The sequence below is a fragment of the Lemur catta genome, chromosome 6, assembly GCF_020740605.2.
Source record: "Lemur catta isolate mLemCat1 chromosome 6, mLemCat1.pri, whole genome shotgun sequence".
NCBI classification, from domain to species: Eukaryota; Metazoa; Chordata; class Mammalia; order Primates; family Lemuridae; genus Lemur; species Lemur catta.
The window spans coordinates 93,202,462-93,222,004 of record NC_059133.1 but is presented as its reverse complement, the minus strand read 5'-3'; the positions used below and the strand labels follow the sequence as shown (position 1 = coordinate 93,222,004).

Here is a 19,543-nt window from a genome sequence, read left to right as displayed (position 1 = left end):
AAAAAAAAAACAAAACAAAGAAAAACAAAGTGACAAATGTGTCTTGAGATGAATTTGAGGACCTTCCCACACTCCAGACTCTCTAAATTCTCACCCTGTTTCTGGCTGTGCTGGTATCTCTATCACTATCTCTGGGCTCACTTAGGGTTTCCAGAATTTGTCAGGGTAAATTTCAGTCTGTTTTCTGCCCAATGTCTTTCTGAACTGTACTTTCTCTCAGCTGCTGATCTTGCTTGCTGCTTTTTTTTTTTTTTTTTTGAGACAGGATGCAGTGGCAGGATCATAGCTCACTGCAGCCTTGAAGTCTTGGCCTCAAGCGATCCTCCTGCCTTGGCCTCCCATAGTGCTGAGATTCTGAGAAAATAGAAGCATGCAGAAGAAAAATTCCTCACTCACAGCCACACATCCCAGTCCCATTGCTGCTCCTGTGAGGGATCCCAGACCTTGTCTCCCACCCCAAAGTCATCACTCCAGCATCTGTCCCTCCCTGTCCTGCAGCAGCACTCTCCTGCTGTCTGCTTGATCATTACCAGCAATGTGCAAGCATGCTGTCATTTCTCCCAGCCTAAAACAGGTCCTTCTCAGTTGTGTGTTTGCCCCCAGCCTCTGCCCTTCTCTGCTCCCCTCACAGCAAAGCTTTCTCAGAAAATGGTCTCTATTCACTGTCTCCTCCTGCTTCTCCTCCCATTCCTTCTCTTCTCTTTCATCAACTTAAATCTAACTCTTTAATTTTTGTGAATCACTGCGGGGAGCCGGCAATTCACCATTTTGAATTGGTAATACATTCATATGCTCAAAACAATGCTTTAAATATGTTAAAAAGATCTCAAGTGAAAGTTCTCATTTTCACCCCTGTCCCTCATCAGTCCAATTCCCATCCCTGCCCCCAGTGTGACTAATTTCTGTATTCTTCCGGAACTTCTTTATGTATATACAAGCAAATAGCAATATAAATTCTTATTCCTCTATGTATTTTACATAAAATTTGCATATCATATACACTTTCTTTCTTTGTCTTTCCTGTTTTACTTAACAATGGATCTCTGAGATCTTCCCATATCAATGAATAGAGAGCTTCCCGTCCTTTCCCCCAGCTGTGCTATATGGTGATGTATGGATGTACTCCCAGTCTCCCTTGAGCCCATTCCCATGAGGCTTCTGCCCAAACTACCATACTGAAACTCCTGTTAAGGTTACCTGCAACCTCTGTGTTTCCAAATCCAAAGTTCAATTATCAGTGTCATTTTACTTGGTGATTAGGAGCCCTTCATATAGCTGATCATGTCCCCTTCTAGAAACACTTCCTTTCCCTGACTTTTAAGACACTACACTGGCCAGGGCGGTGGCTCACGCTAGGATTACAGGATTCCTAGCACTCTGGGAGGCCAAGTCAGGTGGATTATTTGAGCTCAGGAGTTCGAGACCAGCCTGAGCAAGAGTGAGACCCCGTCTCTGCTAAAAATAGAAAGAAGTTACATAGACAACTAAAAATATATATAGAAAAAATTAGCCGGGCATGGTGGCGCATGCCTGTAGTCCCAGCTACTTGGGAGGCTGAGGCAGGAGGATCGCTTGAGCCCAGGAGTTTGAGGTTGCTGTGAGCTAGGCTGACGCCACAGCACTCTAGCCTGGGCAACAGAGTGAGACTCTGTCTCAAAAAAAAAAAAAAAAAAAAAAAAAGACACTACACTGTCCTGGTTTCCTCCTACCACATTGGCTCCTCCTCAGCCTCCTTTGCTAGTTCCTTCTGGGCTCCCCGACAGCTATGTCTCACTCTCTCCTCTATCTGTGGTCACTCCCCACAGGATCTCCTTCCGTCTCTGGTCTTTAAAGATCACTGTTTCAGGATGGGTACAGTGGCTCACTCCTATAATCCCAGCAATTTGAGAGGCCAAGGCAGGAGGATCACTTGAGGCTAGAAGTTCAACACCAGCCTGGGCAACATAGCGAGACCCCATCTCTAAAAAAAGAAAATTTTATTAATTAGCCCATTGCAGTGGCAACCGGTAGTCTCAGCTACTCAAGAGGCTGAGGTGGGAGGATCACCTGAGCCCAGGAGTTTGAGGCTGCAGTGAGGTATGATCCTGCTGCTGCACTCCAGCCTGGGCAGCAGAGCACAGACCAAGACCCTGTTTCTAAAACAAAAATAGAAATTAAAAATATAAATTTTTTTCTGATGACTCCCAAATTTTTATCTCCATCCCTGTCCCTTCCCTTCTTCCAGACTTGTCCATCCGACTACAAAATTGGCACTCTTTCAGCGCTTCCTCTCCCAATAAATGGCGTCTCCAGTCTTCCAGCTGATCAGGGCAAAAACCTTGGAGTCATTCATTTTTTCTTTTAAATTTCTCTATAGCTGGCTAGTATTTTCTTTTGCTGTATTTAACTTTATATATATGCATATATAAACAAAATATTTTTATTGCTGTAAAATACACATAACAAAATCTTAACTGATTTTAAGTGAACGGTTCAGTGACATTAAATACATTCATTCTAGCCCAGGTGGCTAAAATAAACATAGAATAAATAAATAAATTCATAATGTACAACCATCACGACCATTCATCTTGTAACTCTTTTCATCTTGTTAAACTAAAACTCTGTGCTTATTAAACAGTAACCCCCCAGTCTCCTATCCCCTGCCAACCCCCACCCTACTATCTGTTTCTACGATTTTGACTACTCTAAGTACCTGACGTATTTATCATTTGACACACAAGTTACAATATGTATGTTAGTTATAAAGGAATTAATTCCAATCGAAATCCTGTGGAACTTGACAAGTTGATTTTCAAATACAGCAGGTGCTAAGAAGTGGCAAGATACTCCTGAAGAAGAGTATACTGGCAAGGTGGTGATTGTTATAGGAGACAGCTAGCTTTGTTTTAAAGCTATAGAATTTAAGAAAGGGTGTTATTGGTGCAAGTGCAATAAGAAAATAAAATTAAGCCTGTGAACCCACCACCCAACCCAAGGACTAGAAAGGGGGGGTCCCCCCTCCTCCCATCCCTCTGCCTCCTCCTTATAATCACTATGCCATCAATTTTTAAAATTATTCTGTTGTTTATCAAATATAATTTTCTCACAAATTAATATGACTCTCTCACTATTTTTTTTTTACACATGTAGGCAGCCAAGGGAAGGCAAAGGGAATGAGCATCCTCTGTCCTCTGAAGACCTTAGGCACGCCTGATTTTATTCCAAGTTGCTACTTTCCTCACTCACTATTATACTTCCAGGACTTATCCATATTGTTGCATGTAGCTGGAGTTCATATGCTTCCACTGGAATATAATGTGCCACCGTGTGAATGCACCTAATATATCATAATTTGCCTTTTCTGTTGATGGGTTTATGAACTATTACCTTTTATTTCTTTTTTTTTTTTTTACTATTATAAACATTGTTGCTGTGAACAATATTGTATTTGTCTTCTGTTTATGTGCAAGAGTTTCTCTAGGGCGTATACCTAGGAGTGAGACTACTAGGTTGGGAGGTATAAGAATAATCATCTTTGGGCCTGGCACGGTGGCTCACACCTATAATCCCAACACTTTGGAAGGCCGAGGTGGGAGGATCACTTGAGCCCAGGAGTTCCAGGATACAGTGAACTATGATCACACCACGCGCCACTGGGTGGTGTGATCACCAGCCTGGGTGACAGAGCGAGACCCTGTCTATAAAAAAAAAGAAAAGAAAAAGAGGCCGGGCGCGGTGGCTCACGCCTGTAATCCTAGCTCTGGGAGGCCGAGGCGGGTGGATCGCTCGAGGTCAGGAGTTCGAGACCAGCCTGAGCAAGAGTGAGACCCCGTCTCTACTAAAAATAGAAAGAAATTATCTGGCCAACGAAAAATATATATACAAAAAAATTAGCCGGGCATGGTGGCTCATGCCTGTAGTCCCAGCTACTAGGGAGGCTGAGGCAGTAGGATCGCTTAAGCCCAGGAGTCTGAGGTTGCTGTGAGCTAGGCTGATGCCACGGCACTCACTCTAGCCCGGGCAACAAAGTGACACTCTGTCTCAAAAAAAAAAAAAAAAAAAAAAAAAAGAAAAGAAAAGAAAAAGAAAATGGATAATTATCTTTGAGAGAGAATGCCAAATAGTTTTCTTTCTTTCTTTCTTTTTTTTTTTTTTTGAGACAGAGTCTCACTCTGTTGCCCGGGCTAGAGTGCCATGGCGTCGGCCTCGCTCACAGCAACCTCACACTCCTGATCCTCCTGCCTCAGCCTCCCGAGTAGCTGGGACTACAGGCATGTGCCACCATGCCTGGCTAATTTTTTCTATTTTTAGTTGTTTGGCTAATTTCTTTCTATTTTTAGTAGAGACGGGGTCTCGCTCTTGCTCAGGCTGGTCTCGAACTCCTGAGCTCAAACAATCCACCCGCCTCGGCCTCCCAGAGTGCTAGGATTACAGGCGTGAGCCACCGCGCCCGGCCCAAATAGTTTTCAATTTACTCTCCTACCATCAATACATTCGTCTACATTCTCTCCAATACTTGCATTTTTAGACTTCTTAATTTTTGCTAATCTAGTAGATATGCAGTAGTATCTCATTGTGATTTTATTTGGCATTTCTCTAATTACTAATGCAGTTGAACATCTTTTAATATATTTATTAGTCTTTTGAATTTCCTCTTTGGGGAAATGCTTGATCATTTGGGTGGCTTGTGTTTTTCTTATTGATTTGTAGTTCTTTACATAGTCTGGATACTAATCTTTTTGCCAGTTAAATATGTTGCAAATATCTGCTCCTTTGTGAAGATATCTGTGACCTTCGTTTCACTTTTTTCATGATATATTTTAATTATTAGAAGTTCTTAATTTTAATATGTGCATAATTATCAACTCTTCATTTTATGATTATATTTTTTTGTATCTTGTATATAAAAAATCACTTTCTACCCTCCTAGTCAGAAAATATTTTCTTATACAGCCTTCAAAAGATTTTAAACTTTTGCTCTTTATTCTTAAGTCCTAAGTCCACCTAGAATTGATTTATGTGTATGGTCTGTTATTAAAGGATCTATTTTTCTTTTTTTTTTTTTGAGACAGAGTCTCACTCTGTTGCCCGGGCTAGAGTGCCATGGTGTCAGCCTAGCTCACAGCAACCTCAAACTCCTGGGCTCAAGCAATCCTTCTGCCTCAGCCTCCCCAGTATCTGGGACTACAGGCATGCGCCACCATGCCCGGCTAATTTTTTCTATATATTTTTAGTTGTCCAGATAATTTCTTTCAATTTTTTTGGTAGAGACAGGGTCTCGCTCTTGCTCAGGCTGGTCTTGAACTCCTGAGCTCAAACCATCCACTCGCCTTGGCCTCCCAAAGTGCTAGGATTACATGCATGAGCCACAGCACCCAGCCTGATAACTTTTTTTATATCAAAACATCCTATCATGCATTTGGGATATCTCTCCATTTATTTAGATCTTTAATGTCTTTCAGTGAAGTTTTATATAATGATTTTCTGTGTACAGATAATGCAGGTCTTATGTTTTATTTGTTTCTAGGTTCTATAATGTTTTTCAGAGACATGGTCTTGCTTTGTCAGCCAGGCTGGTGCAGTGACATGATCATAGCTTACTGTAACCTCTAATTTCTGGGCTCAAATGATTGTCCTGTCTCAGACTCCCAAAGTGCTGGGATTATAGGCATGAGGCACGGCACCTGGCCTCAAATGATATTTTTTAAGGTTACATCTTCAAAGTGTTTTTTGCTGGCATATAGAAGTGTAATTGGCCTTTTCACAAGATGGCGCCGAAAGCAAAGAAGGAAGCTCCTGCCCCTCCCAAAGCCGAAGCCAAAGCAAAGGCTTTGAAGGCCAAGAAGGCAGTGCTAAAAGACGTCCACAGCCACAAAAAAAAGAAGATCCGTACGTCACCCACCTTCCGGCGGCCAAAGACACTGAGGCTCCGGAGGCAGCCCAAATATCCTCGGAAGAGCGCCCCCGGGAGAAACAAGCTTGATCACTATGCCATCATCAAGTTCCCCTTGACAACTGAGTCTGCCATCAAGAAGATAGAAGACAGCAACACACTTGTGTTCATTGTGGATGTCAAAGCCAATAAGCACCAGATCAAACAGGCTGTGAAGAAGCTCTATGACATTGATGTGGCCAAAGTCAACACCCTGATCAGGCCTGATGGAGAGAAGAAGGCATATGTTCAACTGGCTCCCAATTACGATGCTTTGGACGTTGCCAACAAAATTGGGATCATCTAAACTGAGTCCAACAGTCCAACTGGCCAATTCGCCAATTCTAAATATATTTTCACCTTAAAAAAAAAAAGAAGTGTAATTGATTTGCAGTATTGATTTTAGAGCCAATAACCTTGATAAGCTCTCTCTTCTGTATAATAATTTTTCTATAGACTTTTCTGAATTTTCTACAAAGGCAATCACGTCATCTGCACATGATGGCAGTATGCTCTCTCTTTTCTAGTGCTAGCCCTTTAATTTCCTTTTCTTGTGCTAGCCAGGACCTTTGGTATAATGTTGAATACAAGCAGCATTAGCTGGCATCTTTGTTTTGTTCCTGGTTTTAAAGTAAACACTTCCAACGTTTTCCAAGTGAGAATGGTGTTTGCTGTAGTGTTTTTTTAAATAACTTTTAAAAAAATCATCTCGTCTAAAATGTCGCGGTAACTTTTACAAGTTAAGGAAGACCACTTCTATTCCTAGTTTGCTAAGAGTTTGTCATGTGTAAGTATTGAATTAAATGCTTCTTAAAGCCAATTTTATGATAAAATATATCACACAAAAAGAGAAGTGCAACAAAGCATCAAATATAATGAATACTTACAGAGAAATACTTACAAAGACAATAACCACCATCCAGGCCAAATCAAAGACCTTTGCCAGTACTCTAGGACCTGTGTGTCCCTGCCTAATCATACACCACTCCCTCCTCACCAGAGTTAAGTAGTACTCCAACTTCTATGGCAGTCACTTCCTTTCTTTTCTTTGTCTCTTTCTTTCTTTAATTAATTAATTTATTTATTGAGACAGAGTCTTGCTTTGTCACCCCATGCTGGAGTGCAGTGGCATAATCATAGCTCACAGCAACCTCAAACTCCTGGGCTTATGTGATCCTCCTGCCTCAGCCTCCCAGAATGCTAGGATTACAGTGTGAGGCACCAGGCGAGGCCTTATTATGGCTTTAATTTGCATTTCTCTGATTACTAATAAGGTTGAGCATGTTTTCATAAGTTTATTGATCTTATGGACTTCCTTTTTTGTGAAGTGTTAGTTCAACTCTCTAGTTCACATTTATAATTTTTATTGTTAAGGCATTTTTTTTGGCCAGGAGTGGTGGCTCATGCCTGTAATCCTAGCATTTTGGGAGGCCAAGGTGGGAGGATTGCTTGAGGTCAGGAGTTCAAGACCAGCCTGCACAAGAGCAAGACCCCATCTCTACAAAAAATAGAAAAAATTAGCTGGACACGGTGACACATACCTATAGTGCCAGCTATTTGGGAGACTACAGGAGAACTGAGCCCAGGAGTTTGAGGTTGCAGTGAGCTTTGATGATGCCACTGCACTCTAGCAAGGGCAACAGAGCGAGACCCTGTCTCAAAAAAAAAAAAAAAGTGTTTTGAAAAAAATTGATTAGTAGTTCTTTATATATCTTGGAGACGTCCTTTGTCAGTTATATATGTTATAAATACTTCCTTCCATTCTGTGGCTTGTATTTTGATGAACAGATGCTGTCTAATTTATTAAGCTTTTCCTTTACAGTTAATGTATTTGAGTATTAAGAAATATTTCCCAGCCGGGCACGGTAACCCACGCCTGTAATCCCAACATTTTGAGAGGCAGAGGTGGAAGGGTCACTTGAGGCCAGGAGTTTGAGATCACCCAAGTGGTCCTCCTGCCTTGGCCTCCCAAAGAGCTGGGATTCTAGGCATGAGCCATTGCACCCAGTGGTTCTATATATGTGTGAATCAGTTTCTGGGCTGTGTATTATGTTCCAGTGGTCTATTTATCTATCTTTGTGCCAATATTATACCATTTTTAGGGCTTTGTAATTATGTTCTGATATCTGGTAAAGCAAGTCTTTCTACCTTATTCATCTTTAAGAGGCTTTCATGGCCTTTTGCACTTCCATGTAAATTTTAGAATGAGTTTGTCAGTTCCATACACTCACAAAAAACTTGGGATTTTGACTAGGATTATACTGAATCTATAAATCACTTTAGGGAGAACTGACTTCCTCATGATAGTGAGTCTTCTAATCTATAAATGTAATATATCTCTCCATCTATGTTAGGTCTTCTTCAGTGTCTCACAATAAATTATAATTTATTACATGCAGATCTTACACATATTTTGTTATATTTATACCTTGATATTTGATATTTTACATACTAACTGCAAGTAATAACTTTTAAAATTATTCCTCACTTAATTGTTTGTTGCTCACATATAGACATATAATTGATTTTTGTATATTTTAATCTAGCAACCTTATTAAACCCTTATTCTAATTATTTGTAGATTCTTTTAAATTTTTTACATATCCAATCATATTTTCTGTGAATGGTAACAGCTTTGTTTCTTTTTTTTATTTGATCCTTTTACCTTTTTTTCCCCCTTGTCTTACTGCTGTGGCTAGGATCCTCATTATAAGACTGAAGAGAAGGCCAGGCACGGTGAATCACATCTGTAATCCCAGCCACTCAGGAAGCTGAGATCGGAGGATCACTTGAACTCAGGAGTTTGAGGCTGCAGTGAGCTATGATCTTGCCTGTGAATAACCACTGTACTCCAGCCTGGACAACATAGAGACCCTGTCTCTTAAAAAAAGAGTTAGAAACTAACTACTTCTCCTCACATCCAGTGCCACCACTATGGTCCAAGTCACCACCATCTCTCGCCTGCATCATGGCAGTAGCCTTCTAATTGGTCTTGTTGCTTCTGCCCATGCAGCCATCATGATACTTTAAACACATGGGTCAGATCATGTCACTCCTCTGCTCAAATCCTCCATTGGCTGTCCATCCCACTCAGAACAAGAGCCAAAGTCCTGACAATGGCCCACAGGCCTGACATGATCTGGCCACCCTGTTCTCTCTGACCTTGTCCCTGCTTTCTCTCTCCTCGCTTACTATGCTCCAGCAACACAGGCCCTCTTGCTTCTCCTCAGACACATCCAGTATGTCCCCCATCACAGGGCCTTTGTACTGATAGTTTGCTCTGCCTGGAACACTTCCCTACAGAAACCCATATGACTTGCTCTAATGTCACCTTATCAGAAAGACCTTTTCTTAGTACCTACATAAAACAACAAATGTCTCCTGCATTCCCCATCCCCTTGCCTTGTTTTTGTTTGTTTTCGTATGTATCACCTTGTGAGTATTTATTTACTTATGGTCCAAGTCCCACCACAAGAATATAAATACCAAGAGGGCAGGGATTTTGCCTATTTGCCCAGGAGCTAGAATAATTCCTGGCAATAAGTGGTGATTAATATATATCTTTTGAATCAATGATGAATATTTTATTATGTGTCTGATTCCTTGGATATCAGTCAACTTTTCTAGCTTTATTTCAGTGCATCTTGTTTTCTATCATTAGCATTAAAAAACACACCACTTGGCACATGACCTTGTATATAACTTCCATGCAGTAACAAATGAATGAATGAATGTTACATCCAGAGCTTTGCTTAAGTTTACTTAGCTCCCATCCTCCTCTTGGAGACTTTTCTTCCCACTTTCTCCATTTCTACTCCTTTCTCTTATTTTTCTCTCATCTCTTCCTCCTCCTCTTCTGTCCCCTTCTCTCTCTAATCCCACTGCTTTAGTCTATTCCCTCTCCTTTCTTTCTCCAAATACCCTTTTTCTACTTACTAACTGTTCTCTCATGTTCTCCTCTCACTCCGCTTTCTCTCATAGAACCATAGAACATCACAACCAGAATTGCCTTACATTTAATCTGTCACTTGGATGATACAGAAGAGGGGAAGAGGAGATGCCACAAGATGGCATGATTTGCTTTAAGGTCACAGGTAGTTTAATACCATATCAGAACTAGATCTCAGGTTATCCCTTTCTCTTTCCTTTCTTCTCTTTTTCCTTTCTGGTTTTTCTTTCTTCGCTTTCTTAACACAGTGTTGGAATCAGACAAACTTGCATGTGGATCTTAGTTCCACTACTTATACTGGTGACTGCCAACAAACTATTTAACTTCTGTGATCCTCAGTTAACTGAGATGTTAATATGCACCTCTAAGGGTTGTGGAAAGATTGAATACAAAGTTGAACAAATAGAGCACCTGGTGCTAACAGAACACATATTGGTTTTTTTCTCATTCTTTTATCTTATATATACTTTTTCCTTCCCTCTTTAAAAATGATAAGCTTGGACTCATTAATTCCTTGGTTCCATCAAACTTTGAATCTCATTATGCCTTTGATTCCTTCTCCTCACTTTTATGTTTAATCTCTTCCATTCATTACTACTTGTCCTCCTCTTCCTCCTTTCTCTCTTTCCTTTCTGTGTTTCTGCTTCCTATTTCCTATCAGGAACAAAGGAATGTGGACCATAAACTCTACACTTAAAGTTCCTTCAGCCCTGACAGTCTGCTAGTCCTATAATTTTCTATTTATCTCTTTTCGCTTTTCACTTTCCCTTCTTTCCATTACTTATAAGTTACTTAACTTCCCTGGGCCTCAGTTTTTCCATCTGAAAATTGGAGATAATTAATAGATTGTTGTATCAGGTGAATTAAGTAAGGCTTATAGCTTAACACAAAGGCCTCCAAGATGTCATTAACTTTACTCTTATTTAACCTTCTGCAAGCCTGGTGTGAAATATAAAATGCTATAGAAATCTTAGTTGTTTTGGGTTTTTGTGTGTGTGTATCATGAAGTGGAAAGATGGTTGAGTTTGAAAAGTCTTGCGTTCCAGGTAAATCCCTGATTTTTATGAGCCTCAATTTCCTCATCTGTACAATTAGAATAACATATGTTTTCCTTCCAATGGGGTTTTTTCCTCTCCCAGGAATTAAAAGACTCCATGTGAGCTCCATGTACTTGTACTTGGAGCATCACTCTACAAGTACACGTTGTAATCATGGTACAGAGTGCCTAGAGTCACACTGGGGTCAGTACAGTTGTGACGATTCAATGGGATAAAATTTTAACAGATGTCTGACCAATAGTAAGCACTGGATACATGTTAGCTATGATTATTTCCTTTACCTTTTCCACTTCTTTTTTCCTGCTCTTCAAAAAAAGTGAGTGGTTGAACTACCGAGTTGATCTCTGCCGCTAAATTTCTATCATTGATTATTGTTTGCTTCCTCTTCTCCACATTCCCCCCACCCCATTTTTTCTCTGCTCCCTCTCTCCTTGCATTACAGATTTCCCCTTGGCCCAGGCACCCCACGCAGCCTGGATCTCCAGCTCTCTCGCAGCTTAGAGCAGACACAGAGCCACCCGACACAGGGCACTTGCCTGGGACTTAATGCACTTAGCTGCTAGCGCTCTCAATGCAATAAAGTTTTATTGAAACAAAGCCGAAACAAAGGCGTCTGTCATTCTTTCCCCAGCAACCAATCGGAGAGTAGAATGCTTGTGTCCCTCCTTGGAGCTTCAGCGGTTGAAGGCGGGGGCGGGGCATATCCCGCTCCATCCTGTGTCGTCAGAGCGGAAGCAGGGCCGGAAGGCGGCCATAGAGTTCAGTGGCCAGAGCGACTCTGCAGGGAGGTGGCAGGAAAGGCTCGGAACAGCTGCCGGAGGTGACGGAGGGGCGGCTCCGCCCGGTGCGCTGAAAGAGGAAGCTTCCTGGTAACAGCCCGCAGAGTCTGACCCAGGGTACGACCGGGCAGTCGGCGGGAGCCTGCGGTCCCTGGGCGGCCTCTTTAAGGGAGGGGGCGGAGTTACGCGTAAGGATCGTGGGGGTCAGGTCACGTGGTTGGGGGCACGTGCAGACGCTAGTGGAGAGCTGAGGGAGTATCGTCGTTAGGGTGGGCACCATGTGACAGCCCTTCCCCTGCTGCATCTTGTGCCTTGTTCGGTGGGTTGGACGCGTTGGGACTTGGGGTTAGGCCCTGGGGAGCGAGTGGGCGTGGCAACCGTGTAAAGCGGCTGACTTTAGAATTTTTGGATCCGCTCCATCTCTGACTCCTCACTGCAGAAGTGACTTAGTGCCTCTACGATACAGCTCCTCCCCCTTGTGCTTTCCCTCCTGCCAGTGTTAGGGACCTCTAGCTTTACATCTTCTTTTCGTTGCAGCCCAGGTCCCTCCAGCTCAGTGCGGCCATGAGTGCGGAAGTGAAGGTGACAGGGCAGAATCAGGAGCAATTTCTGCTCCTGGCCAAGTCTGCCAAGGGGGCGGCGCTGGCTACACTCATCCACCAGGTGCTGGAGGCCCCTGGTGTCTACGTATTTGGAGAGCTGCTGGACATGCCCAATGTTAGAGAGGTGGGTTGCTGGCCTGAATAACCCACAGGGAAGTTTGGGGGAAAAGTTTTAATTTAAGAATGGGTGGGCAGGACTCATTCTACAGCCCCATAACCATTCAGGTGAACAAAAATACAGTGATGATTAACTGGCAACTTGCGAAAGTAACCGGTTAAAAAGTAACCAGGCCAGGCAAGGTGGCTCACACCTGTAATGCCAGCACTTGAGAGGTTGAGGCAGGAGGATCCCTTGAGGCCAGGAATTCGAGACCAGCATGAACAACATGGTGAAACACCTTCTCTACAAAGAATTAAAAAATTGGCTGGGTGTGGTAGCTAGCACGTGCTTGTAGTCCTAGCTACTGAGATCACTTGTGCCCAGAAGTTCAAGGTTATAGTGAGCTATAATCGTGCCACCACATTCCAGCCTGGGCAACAGAGCAAGACCTTGTCTCTTTAAAAAAAAAAAAAAGTAACCAGTAGGAAAGTAAACCTCTTAGTTTCCCTCTGGAGATGAGGGATTTGTAAAGCCTAGTATTTGTCATTATTAGGCAAAAGAGCCTGTCATTCAGAATAGGAGACCAGGATTCCAGCCTGTCTCTGCCAGGTGTAACAGCTGTTAATAATCATGTCACCTTGATCAGGCCACTTTTATTTTAGGGCCTCAGCTTTCTCTTTTAAAAACGGAGATGAGGCCGGGCACGGTGGCTCATGCCTGTAATCCTAGCACTCTGGGAGGCTGAGGCGAGAGGATCGCTCGAGGTCAGGAGTTCGAGACCAGCCTGAGCAAGAGTGAGACCCCATCTCTACTAAAAAACAGAGCGAAATTATCTGGACAACTAAAAATATATAGAAAAAATTAGCTGGGGATGGTGGCGCATGCCTGTAGTCCCAGCTACTTGGGAGGCTGAGGCAGAAGGATTGCTTGAGCCCAGGAGTTTGAGGTTGCTGTGAGCTAGGCTGACGCCACAGCACTCTAGCCTGGGCAAAAGAGCGAGACTCTGTCTCCAGGAAAAAAAAAATGGAGATGATACTGCCCCTCACCATTGTTGTGGGAATCAAGTGAGATTATGGGAAAGTGTAAAGTCTGTACAAATGGAAGGAATGAACACGTTAAATTAGCATGCCTCCCCGCCCCGTGCAGTATATGCTAATCTGCTTAAAGTAGGTAATGAAAAAGGTGTCTTTTTCCCAGAGACACATGGCAAGCTTCTAAGAACACAGCAGAGAGAACCGTTCACACTGCAGTAGCAGAGTTAAGAGTTTAAAGTCAGGTCACCAAGACTTGTGGCACCACGCAAGGGAGATGCTCTGATGGTCGTTTGTGGTCAAACTAAGAGCCAAGTTTTTGAGGGCCTGTGATTGAGTGAACAGATTTAGCCTTTTTGTATTAGTCTGTGTTATGGAGGAGACTGGCCACCTGTTGTACTCGCTTTCATCTGCAGCGGATCTAGAGTATCAATTGAGGCAAAGAAAAAGAATGCTGCTTAGCATTCTGCCAGTGGTCTGGGAATACCAGAAAAGTACCAGACACAGGGCTTACCCTTCTGAAGCTTCTATTCTAGTTGAAGAGATAAGATGAATGGATATAAACCTATAAATCTTTCATTTAGCAAGCATTTATTGAGAAAGCCTACTACATTCATAACTTTGCTAGGTCCTAATCAGATACCAGAGACTGGATCTATTTTTTTTTTTAATTTTTAATTTTTAATTTTTTTTGAGACAGAGTCTCACTCTGTTGCCCGAGCTAGAGTGCCGTGGCGTCAGCCTAGCTCACAGCAACCTCAAACTCCTGGGCTCAAGCAATCCTTCTGCCTCAGCCTCCCAAGTAGCTGGGACTACAGGCATGCGCCACCATGCCCACCTAATTTTTTCTATATATATTTTTAGTTGTCCAGATAATTTCGTTCTACTTTTTTTTAGTAGAGACGGAGTCTTGCTCTTGCTCAGGCTGGTCTCAAACTCCTGACCTCGAGCGATCCTCTCACCTCGGCCTCCCAGAGTGCTAGGATTACAGGTGTGAGCCACTGCTCCCGGCCCAGAGACTGGATCTATAATCTTTTTTTTTTTTTTGGAGACAGAGTCTCACTCTTTTACCCTGGCTAGAGTGCTGTAGCGTCAGCCTAGCTCACAGCAACCTCAAACTCCTGGGCTCAAGCAATCCTTCTGCCTCAGCCTCCCAAGTAGCTGGGACTACAGGCATGTGCCACCATGCCGGGCTAATTTTTCCTATATATATTTTTAGTTGTCCAGATAATTTCATTGTATTTTTTTTAGTAGAGACGGGGTCTCGCTCTTGCTCAGGCTGGTCTTAAAGTCCTGACCTCGAGCGATCCTCCCGCCTCGGCCTCCCATAGTGCTAGGATTACAGGCGTGAGCCATCGCGGCTGGCCCAGAGACTGGATCTACAATCTTGTTGCAAGGAAACATGTTCTTAGGTAACAACCTTTTGCAGGGATTGAATTGAGTAAGTGAGAGGATAAGTGATCAGCGATAGGAGGAGAGGAGATCTGGGTGGGCTGGACTAGGGGGATGCAATACAGCCTCCTGGTGCTGGGCCGCGGGAGGGGGTGGGGTGCGCTATGAATCAGAGGCCACAAATTCAGGATCAATTTCTGTTCCTGGCCCAGTCTGCCTGGGGGCAGCACCGGCCGCACATATCTAGGCCGTGCAGCTGTCAGAGATGAGTGAGGCTGAGATAGGAGTCTTTGATGAATTGGGGAGTACTGCAGACTGTCTAAAGATATTCAAATTTAGAATATTAAATAAACTCTGAGGGCCAAACAGCACAATTTGCGGCGTCTGGTGTGTATGTCTGTTAGATTCTGAATGTTGAAGGTTTTCAACTCTGAATTGGGTGGTGTATGGAGCAGGAGGACACTGTGGATTGGGAGAATAGTGTAAGCAAAGGCCTGGAGGTGGAAAGGAGCCCTTCCTATGGGGAGAGTGATCGAAGAGGCTTAGAACCCCTTTTGGTCAACCAGGAGATGTAACACTGGCTGGAAAAGATGGGGCCAGAAAATGGACTTCAAAACAGGGTAGGCCTGGGAGGGTGGAGAGGAAGAGTTTCCTGTCACCTCTTCTTTTCCTTCATATTCTTGCAGCTGGCTGAGAGCGACTTCGCTTCCACATTCCGGCTGCTCACAGTGTTTGCTTATGGCACATACGCTGACTACTTAGGTAACTAGAGGGGCTGGAGCTCTGGAGTAACAGAGACGGGAGAAGGGCAGTTTCTGGAGAGATTTAGAAGAAATTCCTGGGATACCCTCTAGAAATTCCTAGATCCCCTGGGTGCACAGAGTCAGGGTAAAGACCTGAATTGGTATAGAAAACTAATTTTAACAAAATGCAGGGGAAGGAGGCCAGGACTTCCCACAAAACTGAAATCAGGATTCATTTCTTTTTGTCCTTTTTCCTTAGCTGAAGCCCGAAATCTTCCCCCGCTTACAGAGGCTCAGAAGAATAAGCTTAGACACCTATCAGTCGTCACTCTGGCTGCCAAAGTAAAGGTAAGTGACAGTTGCCCCAGTCCTAAGCCAGTGAGGTCTAGAGCATCCTTTTTCATGTGCCTGGGAGTTTGCACTAGGATAGCCCTTGACCAGACTGTCCCTTCTTCCTCTCTTCCCTCCTCCAAGGTCTGTATCTAAACTAGTCCATGGGCAGCCATTAAGCCTATTATTCTTAGTTTTGTGATTTGTTTTCATTTTTCAAGCAACTTAAGTTCTAAGTAAACATCTTTTGTGTTTTTGGTCAAAATACCAACTAGGATGCTGTTCACGTGTTGTTCAGCAATTCCCTTCCTCCCACTGTGTAAAGTCCCATGAGAACAAAGCCTCAGAGCTGGAAACAGGGCTCTCTTCTGATAAAGTGCTGGGCTTCTGTTTGTTAGAATAGGAAATGTACATCCCAGAAGTATCTCTGTGTTCCTTTGGGGCTCAGTTTTTTGTTCAGTGTCCTACCTCCTGCCCTGCCCAGTCTGCGCTCTTCCAGTTGTTTCCTGACGCTCAGGCATTCTCATTTGACTTGTGTCAGGCTCTCCATGGTGAGGTGCCTCAGAAGGAATGCCTGTTGGAAGTAGGTGACATAAATGATAAACAGTACTCCAGACATCTCCCACTACTGCATACTCCCCTCATGCCAAATTGATCTTGAACAAAGGCCGTGTGACATCCTGAGCTGTGACCAAAGGAACAACACCAGGCCATCCTCACTTTCTCCCTCTGTGGTGTGGGGAGTGAGTGTGGGATGGGTGGTAAGGAAGCATAAGTCTTGTATCTTATTTAAGATTGTCCTTCTCCTGATGCAGGGGATCATGCGATGGGGATATTTTTATTTATTTTGCCTAAGAACCAGCCTGTTAGAGGAATGATTTAGGAATAGGAGCGGAGGGTAGATGGACCCTGGCAGTGGGGAAAAGGAGGGAGGAAGAGTCTTGGAAGCCCTTCTTTGCTGTGGAACCTCACAAATCCTGACTTGACCTCCCCGGGCCCAGTGTATCCCATATGCAGTGTTGCTGGAGGCCCTTGCCCTGCGTAACGTGCGGCAGCTGGAAGACCTTGTGATTGAAGCTGTGTACGCTGATGTGCTTCGCGGCTCCCTGGACCAGCGCAATCAGCGGCTGGAGGTTGACTACAGCATCGGGCGGGACATCCAGCGCCAGGACCTCAGTGCCATTGCCCGAACCCTGCAGGAGTGGTGAGACCTGTGTCCTGGCACTGTCCCTTCCCTTCTCACCACAAGAAAGGGAGATTGCTTCAGGGTGAGAGAGGGCAGGTGGGGGGCTGAGCTGCAGAGGTGCAACCCAAGAGGATGAAGGGAAATGAGCTCATTCCTCCAAAGGCTTCTGAAGGAAGACAGCAGTGGAGGAGGCCCTGGGAGGCAGGAGTCTGTGTCCTTGGTACAGTAATTTGGGCAGGGAAAAGGAGTGGTACCCTTAAGGAGATCCTAACTGGAAAGGCTGATCAGCTGTGTTAGGCTGGATTCAACCCACTGGTCTGTAACCACCATTGTCCATAGGCACGGGGCTCTTCCTCTTCTCGTTTTTTCTATGTGTTCCCATCTAGTTTTAGTGTCTCTGTTCATTACTTCACCTTCTTTTTTTCTCTTTAGCATTTTCTACCCTATTTTGTTTTCAGTTCCCATTCCCAACTTGCATGTCACTCCAGGAATTTCCTTATCCATCTCACATCATACCTGAGTGTCTGTCTCGCTGCTGGGAGTGGTGTAGGTGGGTTCCAGGTGCCATGGTGAGCGTTCCCAGCTCAGACAAGGGTTTGGATACCAGGATCTAGAGTTCTTTTTGAGTCTGTTCTCCATTAGTCTGTAGTCACAGCCCTCTTCTGACGCTCACGCAGGTGTGTGGGCTGTGAGGTGGTGCTGTCAGGCATTGAGGAGCAAGTGAGCCGTGCCAACCAGCACAAGGAGCAGCAGCTGGGCCTGAAGCAGCAGATTGAGAGTGAGGTGAGCGGGCAGGGAAGCAGAGGGACCCAAGCTCTTCCAGCCTGGGCCACTTGTCCTGTGTGGAGGGGGTTGGACAATGTATGTAGCAGACAGACAAGATGGGCACCGGCTGTCAGGTCCTGGAACCTTCCTTGCTATACTCCATTCCTTTCATCCTGCTAGGTTGCCAACCTTAAAAAAACCATTAAAGTTACAACGGCAGCAGCAGCTGCAGCTACATCTCAGGATCCTGAGCAACACCTGACTGAGCTGAGGGAACCAGCTCCTGGCACCAACCAGCGCCAGCCCAGCAAGAAAGCCTCCAAGGGCAAGGGGTGAGCCAGTGTGGCAAGAACTGCTTGCTTCTGGGGTGCCCCACTTTTACTTCAGGGACCTGGCTGCCTTCACTTCTTTTAGTCATCTGCATGCTGGTGGGGAGTGGGGGGACTCCAGGAGTTAGGGGGTTTCCTGCAGCCTCTCTGTCTCTCTCTCTCTTCCCCTTGCCAGGCTCCGAGGGAGCGCCAAGATTTGGTCCAAGTCGAATTGAAGGGACTGTCGTTTCCTCCCTGGGGATGTGGGGTCCCAGCTGCCTGCCTGCCTCTTAGGAGTCCTCAGAGAGCCTTTCTGTGCCCCTGGCCAGCTGATAATCCTAGGTTCATGACCCTTCACCTCCCCCACCCCCAATATAGATCACACCTTCTCTAGGGAGGAGGCAAGTACAGGTCATGTTTTCACTGGTACTTTTTGTTTCTTGTGACTTTCTTGTGTGCTCCATTGCTCCCCCTCCCTGCCATGCTCTCTCCCCTATTTCGTTAAGAGCTCAGCATCTGTCCCTTCATTATGTGTCATTGAATAGATGGACAGCCCTGATGGGGGGTTGCTCTGTCTCCAGCATAACCCACAGGTGTTCCTTCTCCTACCACTCTGTCCCTGCATGCCTAGCCCCCCACTCCTGCTCCCTACCCCCACCTGTTGGGCAGCATCTAAAGAGCCATAGGGCCCCCATCTTTATTCCCACCCTGAGAGTTCTGGGAGCCAGTCTGCCATTCCAGGAGTCACTGGACACTTCCATCCTAGAATCCTGTCACACTAGAGTTGCTCCCTTTCCTCTCTCCTCCCCTTGGGCCCTGGGAATGCTGCTGCTTCAATGACCCCAGAGCCTGAGAAAGGTATCTGTTTCTTAAGATGTTGAGAGATGGTTTTTTCTTGGCTCTGACCATCTTGGGAAGCCTGATGGCAGTCCTAGAAGGATTTATATCCCCTTCTGTGAGTTTGGTGAGGAGGGGAAGGGAATATAGATTGTATTTAAAAGAAAAAAAAGGTATATATGCATATATCTATATATAACATGACACAGAAATAAATATATGAGAAATCTATCTACAAACATACCCTGAACTGGGTATCTTCTGTCTTTGATATTTGGGGCTGGGAAGAAGACTCATTCCCAGTCCACTCTAAAGCACGGTGCTGGAAAATGAAGAGAACCAGATACTGTTTGCTGAGTCCTGGCCTTGCAGCTAGGAGACCTAGATCCTGGGCTGTGTGACATTGGACAAATTGCTCTGTATCTCAGTGTCCATTCAGAAATAAAGAGTACTTACTGAGTACCAACACATGATAGGTACTGGACATGCAAACTGATGGTCACTGTCCCTGCTCTCAAAGAGCTTGAGTTCAACCTGTTTCCTTCCATC

The 19,543-nt window shown here is 44.5% G+C and overlaps 2 protein-coding genes and 1 non-coding gene across 5 annotated transcripts; 2 read left to right on the top strand and 1 right to left on the bottom strand.

Moving 5' to 3' along the window:
• Positions 1–3,124: 3,124 nt before the first annotated feature.
• Positions 3,125–3,245, bottom strand: LOC123640912. The gene has a single exon (XR_006736141.1). It is a non-coding gene; the product is annotated as a small nucleolar RNA SNORA67 (small nucleolar RNA).
• Positions 3,246–5,735: 2,490 nt separating this feature from the next.
• LOC123640112 (60S ribosomal protein L23a-like) lies at positions 5,736–6,266 on the top strand. The gene has a single exon (XM_045554473.1). The coding sequence runs from the start codon at positions 5,751–5,753 to the stop codon at positions 6,219–6,221; it is 471 nt and encodes a 156-aa protein (XP_045410429.1). The 5' UTR covers positions 5,736–5,750; the 3' UTR covers positions 6,222–6,266.
• Positions 6,267–11,675: 5,409 nt separating this feature from the next.
• On the top strand, positions 11,676–19,225 carry COPS7A (COP9 signalosome subunit 7A). 3 transcript variants are annotated; one of them, XM_045554472.1, is made up of 8 exons: positions 11,676–11,888; positions 12,238–12,426; positions 15,512–15,587; positions 15,828–15,916; positions 16,900–17,102; positions 17,762–17,867; positions 18,030–18,181; positions 18,354–19,225. In XM_045554472.1, the coding sequence occupies exons 2-8, from the start codon at positions 12,265–12,267 to the stop codon at positions 18,391–18,393; spliced, it is 828 nt and encodes a 275-aa protein (XP_045410428.1). In that variant the 5' UTR covers positions 11,676–11,888; positions 12,238–12,264; the 3' UTR covers positions 18,394–19,225. The 3 variants fall into 3 exon arrangements, with proteins under 3 accessions (XP_045410428.1, XP_045410426.1, XP_045410427.1); XM_045554470.1 differs by having other exon boundaries at positions 11,677–11,817; XM_045554471.1 differs by lacking the exon at positions 11,676–11,888 and adding an exon at positions 11,909–12,019.
• The last annotated feature ends 318 nt before the right edge of the window (positions 19,226–19,543 follow it).